The 18,867-nt window shown below is 36.1% G+C and overlaps 1 protein-coding gene across 1 annotated transcript; it reads right to left on the bottom strand.

Moving 5' to 3' along the window:
- Positions 1 to 370: 370 nt before the first annotated feature.
- Positions 371 to 9,231, bottom strand: LOC123528553 (probable serine/threonine-protein kinase MARK-A). The gene is made up of 2 exons (XM_045308353.2): positions 8,264 to 9,231; positions 371 to 4,873 (listed from the first exon to the last, which is right to left on the bottom strand). The coding sequence occupies exons 1-2, from the start codon at positions 8,416 to 8,418 to the stop codon at positions 3,577 to 3,579; spliced, it is 1,452 nt and encodes a 483-aa protein (XP_045164288.2). The 5' UTR covers positions 8,419 to 9,231; the 3' UTR covers positions 371 to 3,576.
- Positions 9,232 to 18,867: the final 9,636 nt, after the last annotated feature.

Below are 18,867 nucleotides of genomic sequence, written 5' to 3'. Positions count from 1 at the left end.
ATAGCTAAAACAATTCAGCGCTTCAGTGTTGTCATATGTTGTTTTGGACCTCTGAAAGGACGCAACCATCTTAGAATATAAAAATAGCGTCAGTTAAGTTATGGTAGCAAGAACTACAAACCACAGTGCTAGTCCCTCGAAACCCCTCTAAAGATATAGAACACTTTTGGTGTTGCATTATGGTATACCTGTTGTATGTTCTATTCAAAGAAGAACACGAACATATATTATTCTATCCTTTCAGGAGGATAGCAGTCTTTTAACGTACCAATATGCCCACATGTGTTGTACAAAATTTCCAGCGTTACATCATCATTAAACAAGCTAGAAAGACGCCATGTTCAAAACAAAACAACACAACAGCAAAAACTTCAAACTGAACTAAAAACCTGTTTACATGTGTCCTGCATATAGTACAGAATGATTTAATTTTGAATAAATTACAAAATTAACATCCCTTCAATTGTCGTGAGTATAGTCTATGAATGAAGCAGCTTGTGCAATTATGAACTATTTTATTTGAACTTCTATACAGCGACAGTGACAAGGTAAACATACAAAGTGGAATGGTTATCAATATCACAGAATTTACAACAATGTATAATATACACGCAAATGTTATAATATAGCAAACATTTCAGCAGTACCATAAATAATTTTGCAAGTATCACACTTTTTTATCAAAACAAAAGGTTACGTAATTTATTACCTACATATACAGGGGCCAGTATCAAACTTTTTTTTTTGATACTGGCCCACGTGCCTACATACCCTAAAATCATACCTACATACCCTAAAATCATCCTTTATTCTAACAAGTTTTTCTCCAACTAGAACGAAAAAATATCTTGTTTTACATTACATACTCAAGAAACAATAGTTAGTTAGCTATTTAACATAAATAATTCAGCACTGTGTAAATTACGTCATAATTACCAATAGTTTATCCCTTTGTTTGTCCTGAGTAGCCCTGAACGATGACTGTCAAATCAACTTGCTATCACCCCGTTTGAAATTGAAAGAAAGCAAGAAATTCGGGTATCTTTGATTTTGTCGGTGTCAGGCTTATCAACCCGATCTGAAATTTCAGAAGTATCGAAATAGATTTCCCCGCTCTCATCCATCTGATAGTACAGGTACCATTAGAAATCATAAAACGTCCATTTAAATGTTCATGAATATTTCATGCTTAATTTCCAGTCATCATGGGGTAAAAACCTAATAGAATAATAAATAGCAAAACAATAAATTAATTCAGTAACGAGCGAGCAAAAATGGTCAAAATAATGAAACTCTGGTGATAAGATCAATTCAGCCTATCTGAGACTAGCCTCTGTTGTTGAATTACGAAAGATAACAAAACAAACAACAACATCTTGAATCAGCACATAACCCGTTCTGTATCAACAGAAAGACCTTTGAATCAAATGGGTTAGGTTTCTTTCTGATCTTGGAAAAATTCAAACTTGATTTTTCGTTTGCCATTGATGTTACACACTTTGAAAGGAATGAATTCCGGTGCTGTAATACCTTTTAGCCCAGCACATTTGCGTTTGTTATCCATGTATATGTGCTGTGTATGATCTTGTGTTCAAACAGCAATAAAATATGACTGAATCAAATGTCATATAACACCAGGGTGATATACCGGCTATAAATACTAATGCATTATGCATGCGTGTTTCTAGAAAATAACAGCAATCGAAAACTTACAAAGATCTACATAGTATTTGCATTCAGATTATACAGAAATATTTCCAGTCAGCATGTAATATTTAACAAATAGCCGAGGCTTTCGAGTGGTTTGTCGCGTTAGCCCAAGTGGTTTAATATCTAATATTCAATTAAGAAAGCCTTGCTTGTTTTCATTCTTACATGTTCATTGAAATATTTTGATAACAATAAATTATGTTGGGATTAAGAAAGTGTCAACTTCCCCACATGGATCAGAGTTGGAGGAAGAATGATTTCAGACGCAATGTCTTTTATAAAATCGTCATGGAGAACATACGCCGTCTATTTTTGATCTAATATTTTATACAAAGATACGTTTCAGAATCGAAATGATATAACGGAATGGCGTTACACGTAATTCACACACACTGTATACTATAGGTTCTTAGGCTCAAAAAAGAACTCTTTAGATGTCTACACACTCCTAAGTTATGCCGCACGACTTGTAACTTTTCGTATTTTAACTCACGTCGACCAACTATATTCACAATATATGCGCCATAAAATAGTGTTTAACCTACTTGTTTATTAGAATTAAAATTATATTTAGCAGAACCATGTTTTAACATATCTCAACAATACGAATGGGTTTTACGCGCGTGTATAATTCACTCGGGCTACGCCCTCGTGAAATTATTCCTCATCATTTTGTTTCGGTATGTTCAGACATGGTTCAGCTATATATCATTTCTAAAATCAATTGTATTGATCGACATTAGTAATATCTGTTAAGTATTGATCGACTTATAAGACCTGTTAAATTTACTCTCCTGTAACCATTGGACAACATGGGTTGTGAGTAAACAAGTGAGAATTATATTTCTTTCTACAAAGTTTCGCAATGATTTGCACGTGCACTTGTATTTTATCTTGTATTAAAGAAACTATGCCTGCAAATTAATCAAGTTGTCAATACTCCAGAAATAATCTATAACCAATTTGTTTTACCAGAGTTGGCGCTTATCACGTAAATCCAGTTATTGATCAAAAATATGAACTAGAAAGTAAATATAATACAGGCAGATCGATAAGTAAAAGTGAAATAAACTATGTTTTGATAAGCTAGCACTTGGCATTTTAAAGGCTAATCTTGCTATTGGAAAAACTTAATTATCAAAAGATCTGTGAATATGATGAGCAGTCAGAAAATATAGATCCAATCTATGTTATCATTAACACTGATTATCCAATCCCTGTCTTGTGTCAACGTGAGTGGCTGGAAGTTCTCTCAACTCTATAGAAGTGAGATGACAAATCCGGAATCATTAAGTAATAACTATAACATGGCGTTTTAGTAAGCTATTTCAATTATCCTGACGTCTGTGATGCAATAAATTGCTTATTGACAAAATATTTGTGATAACTTGCTCGTTCGGTGTCTTTTTCTCTATGGTGTGTTAATTTGTATTATAGTACCGTATGCACTTGGGTTTTGGTCGATTTCAATATATATCACAGATCGAAGACTGAGATTCTAGATGAAATCAATAATCTATCTCTCATTTTCCAAGTTTGTAAATGTATAGTCATACATAGCAGCACCACACTGCGTGTCTGCAAGAAAAGTGGGTCGTACGCAAACAGAAATATCCTATATTTGCCCTGTGACAAGTCGACAATCATTGCCGCATTTATTCAAACACATATAGCTATACTAAAAGATGTATGCAACCATTTATTTTATGAATCTGACTTAAGAAGCTCTTTCCAGACATTTCCTTGAATAATAACGAAAGTCGCGGACTTACTAATAAAATCTTAGTCTTTGCTTATTTTAAACCGCTGTATACTATGTACACGAAAATACTGCTAAGTTTATATTTATCACAGATGTTGCTATATTTAATCTTGATCGTCTGATGCTGATTCCAAAAGATGGTCCATCTGAGTCCTGATCTGGCGTCTTTGAGATAACAGTCCTCGTAATTCTGTCGCAACCTGAGTAAGCCGTCTGCCAAGGTCGCGAACTTCCGCTAACTGCTCTTGTCGTCTGCGCTCGCGTTCCTGTTGGAATGACGTTAGATCGTTGCGTCCTCTGTCAAGTTCTGTGGAAAATACGTTCATAAGCATATCCAAACGTTGGCGACTTTCATTTAAACGTTCCCGAATCATTCCGAATGAACGCGGTTGAGATTGTCTCCGTATGCTGGATGTTTCTAGAGGGTACCTGCGCGGAGTCTCTGCATTGTCGGCTGCAGTTGTATTCGTTGTCCCGCTGATATTATTGTTATTGTCCGTATTCGTGTTTTGACTCTCTGTGTTATTGTTATTACTTAAGGGTATCAAGTTAGGCAAGGTAGGGAGACGACGTGGTGTCTGTGTAGAAGGACGCGGTGTCGTTGATGGACGCGGAGTCGTTGGTGGACGCGGAACGTGCAACGCTTCTGTTGTCGCTTGCTCCACTACAGGATTTTGATTTTCGTCTGAAGAAGGAACTGCTTGGCGCGCTGTTGCTTGATTGTTTACTGTTCTTTTGTCTATTGTTCCATTATTCTGTATTCTAGCGCGTGACGTTAGACGACTATTAAGGCCTGTTGCCGTAATATTTGACCGACGTTGAGGCGATGACGTATTTTGACGATGTCGGCTGCGCGTTCTTGAACGAGATGTAGTTTGTCCGTTGGAACGCGCATTCGTTCTGCTGCTCGTTTGTGCGTTGTTACTGTTATTCAGAGAACTTGAACCTAACGGTTGTCTCTGCACGTTCGTTCTTGAAATATCAGACGACTGGGATGACGAAATCAGTGAGTTTTGCGAAACACTCGCTCGTGAGCGGCTCCGTGAATGTGACAAAGGCCGTGGTGCAGGACTATTACCAACTGCCGGAAGTTCCGCCGTTTTCTCGTCCGCTGTATTATTAGATGATGACACTTGCTTGTCTTCTGTATACGTCGTGTGCTGGTGCGATGACAAAATTGCCAGCGGACCTTTCCATCTGCATGATTTCATTGAGCACTTAACTGTTTTAGCGTTTATTGTTTCGTCTATCGCGTTATTTCTAACATAAAGTCCTTCAACTCTACAGACTGGGCACCTACTGTGGTTTACTGGGTTTCCGCTGGTAGACCAAACAAAAATACACGAATAACAAAACTTGTGTTTGTTCTGGCATTGACGGACATCTTTCAGAATTTGGTAACTGAAAAAGACAAAAGAAAAAAAATAGTAAGTTGTATTTTAACTATAGACTTTTTTACAGCTGAAACACTTTTTAACGAATAGCAGACCACTGAGCATTGTACTTCAATATGATCGAAATTTGACTTGATACTTGTTACAGGTGATTTTCGTTAAAAAGTTTGTCGTAACCTCACATAAATATAAACAACAAAACTTTATTTATGAAACAAAGTTTGCTTCAACACCTCAAGGCGTAAACAATGTCGCGGAATGTCCAGTTTGACAAAACTGATTAAAAATATATATTTGAACGGGGCTAGAATTTCATTCGACATATCTGAAGTTTCGAGACATGCGAGTTCGAGAAACCGTCTTTCAACTGTTTGTTCTCAGCGTAATTTTGAAATGTCTATAAAAGAGTTGCAGTCGTTATAATCGATAGGTACAGAAACAATGCTCAGCAGATTCTACTCTCGAGGCAGCATGTATTTATACAGATCTTTAATGTGAGAAATTTTTAAAAAATGCTATTTAAAAATGGTAAAGCGTTTGGGGATTTTGTCCATCTCATATATGAGAAAAATGCGTATTTATAGTAAAGCGTTTGGGTTTCTGTCCATGTCCATGTCAAACTTTAGAAAAATGTTTATTACTAATAAATTAACTAACTAAAATAAAAAAACAATGCTTATCAATAGTAATGTCTTTAGGACTTTTCCGTCCATGTCAAATACGAGAAAAATAATTATAAATAGTAAGCTTTCTTTTTGAGAAAAATACTAATTAACAGTAAAGCGTTTGGGTTTTTTATCCATGCCAAATTTAAAAAAAAAAAAAAAAAAAAAAAAAAAAAAACGTTTATAAATAGTAAAGCTTTTGGGTTTCTGTCCAAATCAAATTTTATAAAAAAAAAGTTTATCAATAGTAAAGCGTGTTTTTTCATCTATGTTATATTTAATTAATAGTAAAAGTGCTTGGTTTTTCGTTCATGTCTGGCTATTGAGATTAATTTTAGACTACACTTAAATCCGTAATTTTACATCATGTTTTACATCATACTAGAAATTTGCAAAGCTGAATGCATGTGGCATTACATACTTCAGAAAAGATTAAAAGCTTAAATTTATGGAAAGGACATACTCTGCATTACGTCTAATATGATTAAGTACTGAAATATACTGAAGTTCAAACACTAATCCAAATTTTGTTTGAACAGTAACTTTAGTTTTTGGTCAGTTCATTAAATTTAATCAAATTTCAATTTGAATTTAAGTACGAAGTCAAGTAAGGCGTAAAAAAATTGTTTGTTTCCGGTATCCCGACCCACCCTTAAACTTTTAAAGTTTAGTTAATAGTAATTTATTTTAGCTCGATTTTCGAGTCGGCTTCCTAGAAAAAGTACTGGTGTCATAAAAGCAGGTGTGATCCTGACCCAAGTGGGGCTCGAACACACGCCGGGTCCGCGGGTTGAGAGTCCAAAAGCTTATTCACCAGAATATTCAATCCATTCCAAGGGTTACTGAGAAACCAGCTTACACACTGTTACATACAAAATTTTTAAAAAATCGGAACGCCGACGAGGACGCAGACGTCAACACCGACGAAGAGTTGAGTGCAATAGCCGTCTACTTATTCTTGGATTAGTCGTGGTATATGAACCGTATACGCACGGTACATCTTATTTATAAATAAAGTTCTATCAATCAAATAAATACACATGTAATTTTCTATAGTATGTTATAGTGAACATAATAACTGTCATAATTTCCTGTTTTAGTGTTAGATATGTATACAAAGCCACAGACGCTATGGGTCAGGACCACGCCCTCTTCCGCCCTTCCCCAATTGAACATGTATTGTTGTTTTCCAAAAAGACCTCCATTTAAACATGATGTGTGTTAACATTATTTTCAACAAGAGCTGTCCGTAAGACAGCCAAGCTCGACTATTCGAAATATTGTCCTAGAAGCAGGAAAATATTACCCAAAAAGGTTAAATATCAAAAGAGTTTTAAGTTCAAAAGAGGGAATAATTTGACCAAAATGCATATCAGTTATGGGACTTGCTGCTATCAACTAGTTTTATAACCCCGAAGGCACATGTGAAGTTTCAATTCAATATCTGCATTAGTTTTGGAGATAAAAACTTGCATGTAAAACTTTAACCAGAATTTTCCAGAAGTCCAAAAGGGGGCATAATTTGCCCAAAATACATGCCAGAGTTATGGGACTTGATCCAGTGAGGTTAGTAATTGATCTAGAAAAAGAAAAAATAAGTTCCAAATCTATATGCCTTTTAGTAATAGCTGTATGTACTTGCACACAAAACTTTAACCAGAATTTGCTATGTCCAAAAGGGGACATAATTTGGCCAAAATGAAGGTCAGAGTTATGGGACTTGCTGCTATCAACTAGTTTTATAACCCCGAAGACACATGTGAAGTTTCAAATCAATATCTGCATTAGTTTTGGAGATAATAACTTGCATGTAAAACTTTAACCAAAATTTTCTAAGTCTAAAAGGGGGCATAATTTGCTCAAAAAACATGTCAGAGTTATGGGACTTGATCCAGTGAGGTTGGTAATTGATCTAGAAAAAGAAAAAATAAGTTTCAAATTTATATGCCTTTTAGAAATAGCTGTATGTACTTGCACACAAAACTTTAACCAGAATTTTCTAAGTCCAAAAGGGGGCATAATTTGGCCAAAATGAATGTCAGAGTTATGGGACTTGCTGCTATCAACTAGTTTTATAACCCCGAAGACACATGTGAAGTTTCAAATCAATATCTGCATTAGTTTTGGAGATAGTAACTTGCATGTAAAACTTTAACCAAAATTTTCTAAGTCCAAAAGGGGCCATAATTTGCTCAAAATACATGTCAGAGTTATGGGACTTGACCCAGAGAGGTTGGTAATTGACCTAGAAAAAGAAAAAATAAGTTTCAAAGCTATATGCCTTTATTTGATGGCTGTATGTACTTGCATGCAAAAACTTAACCAAGGTGTGACGCCGACGCCGACGCCAGGGTGAGTAGAATAGCTAGACTATTCTTCGAATAGTCGAGCTAAAAACTATCTATATTCCGTCAAATAACGGACAAAAGTGTATGAATAATGTATTTTTCAATTGAATATGATCCCGTTTTGAGAAAGGCGTTTTCAATATACATCAAGCACAGCCAGTGTATCCCATACAGCACGTGCAAGAAGAAGAAATGTTGAATATTGCAAAAATCGCTGTCGAATTTTTCCTTATTCCCAGTAAGTTCCTTATATTTCTTGAATGTATGGTACATGTAGATATATAGCAGTTAGTATTCCAAGCATTTAGAGATAAATATTTGGCAATTAGCATGGCACACCGTTTGGATACATAACATACGGCATTATTATCAAATTATGCTTACCAAATTGAGCATTCTATTTCCTCCTTTTCTTCCTCGTCAAGATCTAAGAAAATATCCTCTGGATGGCCCCCTGGCTTTATCTTAGGTTCTGTATTGGCGGTGAATGTTCGGAGCATAAGCTCCAGAAGGGCGAACAGTGGCTCTGCATCCGCCATGGTCAACTAACTTATGATTACTGTCGAGGTAATCCAATATATATATCTATAAATGTTCACATCCGGATCACATTTTGAAAGCAAATATACTATTCAGAAATTTAAATGTTATTGATCGGTAGTTTATTATTTCGTTATAAGATCAGACACAATTGACTATCTAAATCCGGTTTATCACCATATGCTTTATTGTCCACAAGCTTATTCTAAATGGTGAATGTATGTCAAGTACTGTTAGCTGGATTTCAATGTAGCTGCTTGTGTAAGTACCTGTATGTACGCACTACAACTACAACTATCAATATATAATTACAGATCGATTAAATGATCAGTGCCTGAGGTATTGATTGAACGTTGCATATGATCAGCTATGCACTTCTATGTCCCTGTTGATAGATCTATATACATACAAGTCGACATTTATTTCGTAAATAAGTTGCAGTCATTCATGCAATATTATTTAAATCATCCAATGTATATTTGTCGCTAGATTTAATCCTTTCTCTTTTAAAGCACCGATTAAACTATTTTCCGCCTTTGCTATGTAGATCTATTTCATTTAAATCATTTAAATGCAAAATAATACGTGACTAAACTACATAACATTCTACACTTGTATATCCGCATATGTCTAAATATCAATAATACTTGTTAAAATGTCCTTCATAAATTCCGCCATTTTTGTTTGTCTGATCGATATTATAGACATTTACCTGATCGCTTTAACAAAAGAGTAAACTGTTCAACTGATATGTCATTTCCCCCACTATTAATGGATATTGGAACAACTCCAGTGCGTCTGTAGTTGCTAGCTTACAGGGGAGTTGACTATATATTTTTGAGTTGTCTCCCTGTAATCACAGTGTATTTTAGCATGTGAAAGGAAAAATATTCTGGTGTCAAATTGTTTGCTCCAAAAGCACTGAAAAAAAATGTTCTTGCCAATGTCAGATTAAAAAAATATATTCGTAACACCTGTAACCTTTACAGCATGCATGGGCGTAGTAGCAGGGAAATGTCACGGTGGCGGCACCATCTTTGGTTTATATTTTACTATCTTATATGATCCGACCCATCGGGCCTGTAGCCTAGGTCTCCAAAATTTCACAGATTTCATTAATAGGCGAATCTGGAGTAACGAAGTCATTGGTGGAGCAAAATTTCTATTCACAAGTACTTTCAAATAGCGAAAGATATATAAATATAGCAATCAAACAAAGAAATGGATTTAGTTACTAACCAGTCCTATGTTTCAATCTGAAGCGACATCGTTTTGCGAAATGCATCCAAGTATGTGACCGTGCAGAGCGCATCCTGCAATACATTTTTGAAAAGAAATAGTCTACAAACTGTATACAATTACAATTTGCATTTACACAAATTCTGCTCTAAGCACAAAAACTACCACATACCGATGCTAACACTTTACTATGATTACTACAGAATTGGGCCATTTTTTACCATTGAAGAGTAACACAATGAAAATAGAAAAAAAAATCAGGAAAATGCGTTGCGTTTAATATATGAGCCGCACCATGAGAAAATCAACATAGTGCATTTGCGACCAGCATGGATCCAGACCAGCCTGCACACAGTCTGGTCAGGATCCATTCTGTTCGCTTTCAAAGCTTATTACAATTAGAGAAACCGTTAGCGAACAGCATGGATCCTGACCACACTGCGCGGATGCGCAGGCTGGTCTGAATCCATGCTGCTGGTCGCAAATACACTATGATGCGGCTCATATGAAGACTATACAAGAACATATTAAGATCTGTTGGACAAAGCTAAGTAACCATCTTTGCATATACGTAGAACCAGAGTCATGGCTTTAGAAACTTTTAAAATCTTAAATAATTTAGCCCGGTAATTTTAAAATGATCATTTATGTAAAAGAAAACATACCGTATACTTATATTTTACATATACCAACTGTAAAGGCCACAAAGTTTGGCAAGAACAGTGCCAGATAAGCTGCTCCAGTCCTGCGGAACTCGCTACAAGATGAATTGAGACAAACTCTGGAAAACGCCTAATTCAAGCTTGTTTAATTATCTTATGAAAAACCTTCTCTTTTATTACACTTGATATTGAAATAAACATCCAGGTGACAATACCCGGAGGCAGAAGATATCGACATCGCAATACCGGTCACCTGTTACCAATATATGTTACCAATACCAAATAGCTGTTGTCTCCCCTGATATCGATTTTCTGCAATATCGGTCATGAGGTCAATTCTTCCTCATAGTGTGACTGCAGAAATGCAATATCTGTTGTTCAAACTCTTATTCAATTTTAATTGCTTATGAAAGTTATCATATGCGCTGTTTCATGGTTTGCAATGTACCCTGTCTTTTTCTCTTTATTTATTTTCAGTTGCTTTAATATTAAGATGGCTTATGCGCTACTTTAATGTATTATTATTTGTCCTTAACTTTTATGTATCTTATGTGCTGTTATGTGCTATGCGTTGTAGCTTTTAGTCCTATTATCTAATTTTCTGCTCTTATGTTGTTGTATCTTAATGCATTTGCCACTAGCACACTGGCCAAAGCTTTCGCAGATGCGGTGGTTCCAACGCCGCGATGGTGGAGGATTCGTCACAGAACCGTGGATAAATATGGCCGGGTGAATGTAATTGGGAAGTTTTCAAATGAGTTTTACCTTATTTTTTCACGTTTAGCTGAAAACAACAAGAGAGACAGGAGCCCACAAATGTACTATTTCAGTCACAAACACTAGTTACGTGCAATTCCTTGCCAAAAATGTAAATACCGTTCTGCTGTATATATGGTTTGATTAGTTTTCTAAAGAATTTCGATTGAAATTATTATATATTGTACAAAACGGTCCCTGATCACGTTTGCATTATAGCGTAAGTATGTCACTATCAAACAACAACCATGTCTTCGTAATCGGTAAAATGTCATCGCAGGCATATAAAATAATCGACCAAATATTACCCCAACGCAGGGCCGGTGGATACAGTTGCAACGCATTACGGTGTGTCTAATTCCGTTAGTTACCGTTTTGGTATGACACTATCAAACAACAACCATGTCCTCGTAATCGGTGAATTGTCATCGCAGGCATATAAAATAATCGACCAAAATTACTGCAACGCATCACGGTGTGTCTAATTCCGTTAGTTACCGTTTTGGACTTTTTACTTACCTAAACTGCATTTTCCCGGGATTTTGACTTAGGTTAGACCATTGCATCACTTTGACACAAGACAGTTAAATTCGATATTTAGTAATAATGTTCTATTCATTTGCACTTCCTTTTCATATTGTTGTATACTATACCAAAAGTTACCCATACACCATGTTTTAACCGTAATAATTGGGCTTACAATGTTGCTGCATATTGTATGTTTTATGTGAACGCATGAAAGAGTACCTTAACATTCATTTGCCCAGAAATATGAACAAGATATCAATGGGTAATATCGAACGTTTAATTAATGTCTGACCAGATTTCAGGGATTCGGTTTTTATATCATATATCTTGCCATATTGACTCACTTGTCTTAATGCAACTATTTGTCTTTGATGTGTAACTTTAGCCCTGTTCACATCAGCAGTGCGATTTTTTCTTCGTACGATTTCGCAGGCTCAGGGTGCCGTAGACAAATTCGCAGAATGTCCAGACAGGTCCATACTGGTCGTAGACACTGCAAGGAAGCAGTACGATGCTTGTACGGCTGTCTCACAGGGCGCGGCTCGAACATAGGAAAAAGAAAGCAAGGCATTTCCATGGCTACCGCAAGACGGCCGTACAGCTGCCGTGGAAACATGCAAAACTGCCGCAAGGCATTCGTAAGAATTCGCAAAACTTTCTTGCGGCCACCCAACACGCAAGATTTTGCAAGACAGCTGTATGAAAGACTTACGTTGTTTGTCTGTTAAACGTATGATTAGCCCAAAGTGAGGGTATAAATGCAAGGAGGAGAAGCGCAAGCAGCCGGAACTTGACAGGAGAACATCTGTACGTGATGGCTATCAAACCACAGACACACGAACGTGTTGTGGGATGCTAAGGTTTATCTGATCTTGTACGCTGTGAATAGAATTAGGGGAATATTAAAATGCAGTCGTTAGAGCAAGATATTTTATGAAACAGATGAATGCAAAAAAAAGTTTTCTAAAATATGACAATATATAATGCAATGCAAAGAAAAATTATATTCACAAGGTTCATCCAGTTGCATAGCTATGGTACCCATGTGCTTGTCCTTATACGGCTTGTCTGCGTACCGCCGATGGCTCTTCTGGTAGAACTCACTGAGCCACTGGGCGAGGTGTTGAGCAGGCATCGCGAACTTCTCACTTCGATAGACACAAGCCCTTTCTGGTCTGAACCTGAGTTCACTGGGTCTGGGGTGGCGAGCTTCACATGTTCCTTAGATTCCACGGGCTCCACAAGCTTAATTGCAGCAGCAGCAGCAGTGGCCTTCCGCTTCATATTTTATCTAAGTTTTGGTAGCTTGACAGATGTTGTCAGACTGAAATCTGCCGGATATGCCTTTTCTATATTGTATTATATTTGTCAAAGTTTATATTTAGCCAAAATTCATTAGAAATACAAGTTTGTAAAAATATATTACCTCCCTTTACCTATCTTGTTTGCATAACCAGGATATATTAGAAATGAATGAACTCGGAAGCTACACACTGTTTAAAACTTGCGTTTTCCAGACAAAAAGGATTACTCTAATATCATGGGTAGACCTTCAAAGAGCATTTGACAAGGTATGGGTGGATGGTCTTCTGGTGAAACTACAGAGAAATGGTGTTGGAGGCAGCATATACAGATGGATAAAGTCCTACCCCTTCAACCGAAGGGCTAGAGTTAACCTTGATGGAACCTTTAGTCAGAAGTTTCTACAGAGACATGGAGTTCCCCAAGGAGGAGAACTCTTTCCTACTCTCTTTCTTCTCTTCATCAACGAGCTGGTGGCTGAACTTCCAAGAGGAGTCAAAGCTGCTCTCTACCCGGATGATTTGGTGCTTTGGTGCTTAGAGGAATATGCAACAACTGCCAAGTACAGGATACAAGAAGCCACAGACAGGCTTACAGCCTGGGTAGAACAATGGTGTGTTAAGGTCAACACTGAGAAGTCTTGCACAAACCTATTTTCACTGTCACAAAAGCAGACAGCTGCTTCCAATATGAGGATTTGTGACTCTATACTTGCAGAAATGGGGGGGGGGGGGGGAGCAACATATCTAGGAGTAAAGTTTGACAGGCGCCTAACATGGAAGAAGCAAGGCACGAAAAAAGCTTCCCATCTTACGGAAACTTGATGGCACAAACTGGGGAGCACACGAAAAGAGTATGGCTCTTCAGCTTTGGTGACAGGGGCCAAGACAGATCAGCAGAGGTTATACAAAATGCAAACTCAGGCTGTCAGAATCATCACCGGAGCAGTGAAATCAACACCCATTAAGGCCATGGAAGACGTTACTGCTATCCTTCCACTTACCAAGAGAAGAGAGTCCAAAACCCTGGTGCAAACCAGCAAATACTAGTACCTGCCAGACCATCCCGTGAAAGCCAAACTCGGAGGGCTTACAAAAATCGTCTAAAAAGAGGCAGCTTTCTGACGAAGCCAGGAAGCTGAACAAAACCTTTGCAGAGCATCTTGGGCAACCCACTACCGGTACTCCTTTCACTGTTCAAGATCTACAAGAACCATGGAAACATGACCAATCCGATCTAACTATACATACCACCGTTCCTGGTCTTCCCCTTAGTACTTCAGATGATACAGTCAAGCTATCCTTTACACAGGCCATGATCCAAGACACATACCCGTCAGAGACATGGCCACATGTGTACATAGACGGCTCAGCCTCAGCTACAGTAAAAGACGGAGGAGCTGTAATCTTCATACTGCACACCTTGGGAAAATCAGAGACAAATGGTATCCCAACCGGAGGCACTATACCAAGTATAGAACAAAGGTTGAGATCATCTAACAGGCTATTAAACTCATTGAGGAATCTCCAGAGAGCTGCCCCAACGTAGTTATCTCCACGGATGCTTTGTCAGTTCTCCGAGCACTGGAAAATTCCAAACAAACATCCATCTCCATGGCACTTTTCAGGCTATGCAAAACAAGAGTTGTGTCCCTACAAGGGATACCTGCATATTATATTGTGCATGGAAATGAGAATGCAGACAGATTAGCCAAATTTGGAGCTACAGAGAACCAGCCACAAAATACCATTACTATGAGGAGAAGGTGACAATGATCAAAGCACTGACAAAGCCAAGGCTAATCATGGATGACTACCACCTGGAACAACTGTATTAGACCTTCCTGCTACCACCTACTAGACAGATGTGAACAAGTCTTCGCACAGGGCATAACAGGTTAAATGCCCACATATGCACAGAGTTTAAACTGTCTCCTTCTCCGCTGTGCCCCTGTGGCCTGGAACAACAAACTGCTGGGCACATTCTGCAGAGATATCCACGTCTGGAGAACCAAAGGAAAAGTGTGTGGCCATACAGCACCCCAATGAGAATCAAAGTGCACGGCAAGATGGAGGACCTAAAGAAGACGGCATCCTTTCTCGCTGGATCAGGGGTGACGGTGTAGTTAGTGAACGCTAAGAAAAAGAAGAAGAAAACTTGCCTTTCGCTCTAGATTATTTAGATATCCCAATATTTATCAAATTTTATGCAAATGTAAAACTACTTTGTAAATACATTTGTACTTTTATGTTAAAGGGAGCAATTATACAAGTTCAGAAAAATAATGAAGCATACATTTTTAATAGGGACCTTTCTCTGTGTGAGGGTGGGTTTTTGTCCATTAAATAAATCTCTAACAGAATATACAAAAAACAACAACGAAAAATGTCATAAAATGTTGTTTAAATGTGATTGCCCACCTTTCAGGTAAAGGTAAATTCTATTTAAAGACACTTTGCAAAACACTTTGAGCCACCCTATTTCAAGAACAATTGAAACCATTTGTACATTACCACCAACAAATTTTTGGTTCCCATTTATATGATAATAATAACTTGAACTATTCCCCGTTGTTGAAAAACAGATTATATATGATCGATTCATTCAAGAGTGGAGTGCATCTATAAATGCTATGCCTAAATTGGAAAGTTACTGTAAATATAAAACGTCATTCTGTTTTGAGGATGATATTGTGAAATTAAAAAATACTGATTTACGAAAAAGTTTACTTGCATAAGATCAAGTTCACATCAGCTGGAAATTGAGACAAAACGTAGATATAATAATATAGACAGAAGTAGCAAAACTATGTAAGATACGTAACCAAAATATTATGGAGTCAGAATATCATTTCATTCTTTGTTGTAGTAAATATACAGATATTAGAAAGAAGCACCTTGGTAATACACAATGGCCCACTAATCAGAGATTTAATAATTTAATGTCTTCAAAAAATGCTAAGTTGCTTGTTAAGATATCTAAGTTTATTAAACATGTCAAACTAAAGTCTTCTTTCATCAAGGGACAATACCCTGTATTTACCGTTGATAAGACAAATTAGATATGCGAGTTTCTCCCCTTATCTACCCGTAAGGTAACATAACGTATCTTATCACCAATCATTCTGATTCATCAGATGTTCGGCATGGTACCGGAGAACCATGGTAGAGCTCTGGTATGCGAGAATGCTCACCAATAAACAGTGTTGTCATTATCATCCATAAACGAATAGGAAGGACGAAATGGGAGTCCGTATATTTAATGCAAGAATTTTATTGGATAAAATATTTTCATGATCACTTCAAATATGAACAGAATCAATAACCAACCTCATTAAAACATAGCTATGATGTAAATATAGTCAAATAAATTAAAATCATAAAAATCATTTTCAGGAGTGATATGTGAATGAAATTTTAATTGAATTATAGATATCAAGATAAGATAATTTTGATTCATCAACAGCTTTTAAAACTCGATTTGTAACATTAAGTGTTAAAATAACATATTGCTTCTAGGCTTTCTTTCGATGCGGAGATACCTGGTTATTAAATGAAAGTTCATTTTTGAGTACAAGCTATGAAATGGACTAAGGCAGTCTGACAGTGTGGAAAGTTTTACTTGCAGCAATAAAAACACATGTATTTACAATATGTAACAGTACAAAAAGAAATGACAATTTAAGACACCAGTCAAACAATTAAAGTACTAAATTTTTAGGTTTATCTGACCACTATCTCATTTGCATTTGCTTAGTTAATTAAGTATAATATGTTGCGCAACAGAACATCTGGTTGTATATTAGTACGGATAGCGCACACTGCATGCAGTTATGTAAATTCGCATTTCTGTGATCAAAAGTATTCATAAAAATTTCCGAAAAAGTCAACGTTATAGGATTGATTTTTAGTATAGAAATATGATGATTTATTTAAAAATCTAGTTAATTTTCTTTCATTTCTTTTCATCATAAAGTTTTTCTTTTTATAACTGACCCTTATACAGGCGCTGATACCTGCTGTGTTTACAGAAGTTTTATGGTATGATCATGCTGACAGCTACTATACATAACACTTTGCTATTAATCAGAAACACATTACACGCTTATATGTGTAAATACTAAGCAAAAAGCCAACCTGCTATATGCTATTTTATTTTAAAAGCAATATTACTGTAATACTAAATCCATTTTAAGTTAAAAGATATCAAGTTAAAAGATATATCATATCAGTCCATCGTTCACATTTAAACTTAGAATAGTTTAGACAATTATTTGTTCAACTGTAAGCTCCGTAAACCTGATAATGAAATTAAGAACTCGAATCTGTGTGTCAGTAGCATATTTTATATACTTCCAGTAGTGCTAAATTTATCTATCAGTCAATTATATCATATAGCAGTCTTGTAATACATAATATTATACTAGTAATAACAATAAAAATAATACAGTCTTATGTTCATATAGCTGTAATTTATTCTGTTATGCATATATCCGATTCTGATGAATAACTCTGGAAGCGAAAACTCTGTAAAAGCCGATAAGAATTCTGATTTTTTTTTTATATTTTCTAAACTGAATCTCAAAAGTTATACTATTTTTATTTCGCAGGCACTAATATCTCATTTATTTCTCTTTTACAAAAATGCAACCGATATATTCTGTCAGTCACAGTGTAGCGCGGATGTTAAATTTACAAAACTATAAACGGTGATTATTGACATTTCACATGTAACAATCTGTTACATTCTAAGACCCCGAATATTTTAATGACACGTGGTTGCGACAATTTACATTTTTGACCGCAACAATGACACGTGGCTTTGACATTGATCGCAATACACAGTAATATTTGACACAATAAAATTATATATATTACATAAAATAAACGATATGTAACGCAAAATGTGATAAAGGCAATATTTTATCTTTTATTTTTAAACAATCAGTCAAAAAACTTAAGCTATACAATTGTTTTCCAGCTACGATAAATATAACATCTTTGCCTCTATTAGGGAATATTTCAAGCAAGGCAGAGACTGTTATCAGCTAACAGAAGATAAACTCTGACATTTTGGGCAGAGTGGCTAAAATGCAATTTTAGCCGTTTTTAAATGCAAATGGAAGCAAGATGCTATTGAATTACTTTAAATATTTTTATATCATCATTCTCTTTGTTTGTTATACTTTCACGTCATAACAGTGATAAAATTTGTTTCAGAGGAGAAACCGTATTAAATGTCCTTTAAAGTTAGCGAAAGACGTGGTTTGCTTGCATTTTATATAGGTTACATAGGGAAATACTATGGTTGATTTCAAATGAAATTGGAAGCAAGAAGAAATAGTGTTACATTAATAAAAAATACACCAGTGGAAAGATAAGAAAATGAATTTTATGGTAGGAACAGTGATAAATTTAAATATCAAAGCAGGAAATAAGAATGGTCAAAACAAAATTCAATCCTTCTATATTTCAATGTAAATCAGAGGTCTGTCTGATATCCGAAAGTCTATGCGGCGGCTGTTCTCGCACCCCGCTGTGGATAGCTTGATAAGACGCCTAAGAAGAAAAAAGTTGGGTATGAGAAGCCACGCAATATAGAGTCAATGCACTTAAAAATAAAACCACATAATTTCACGAAAATTGTCATATATGTTTTGTTTGTTTGGATGTTTCCTACATACTTTTGTAATTTGTACGTTTGCTTAAATGCATACACTTTTATTTATTTATACATGTATTGTACTGTTTGTTAATTATATGCCATGTTCTTTCTACATTTGTTAATGGCGTGTATAATGCCGAATTTGCAGAATAAACCTTGAGTCTATATAAATTAAGAAAGGTTGTGGGTGCCAAGAATATTTACTGGGAGAGTATACAGTAGGCCTAAGTTCTTTTGTCATTGACAAAATAAATCTATTTTAATTTTCGATTCTAAACATGAGTGTGTATGGCATCA

The sequence above is a fragment of the Mercenaria mercenaria genome, chromosome 13 (genome assembly GCF_021730395.1).
Source record: "Mercenaria mercenaria strain notata chromosome 13, MADL_Memer_1, whole genome shotgun sequence".
NCBI lineage: Eukaryota > Metazoa > Mollusca > Bivalvia > Venerida > Veneridae > Mercenaria > Mercenaria mercenaria.
This window is presented reverse-complemented; position numbering and strand designations above follow the sequence as displayed.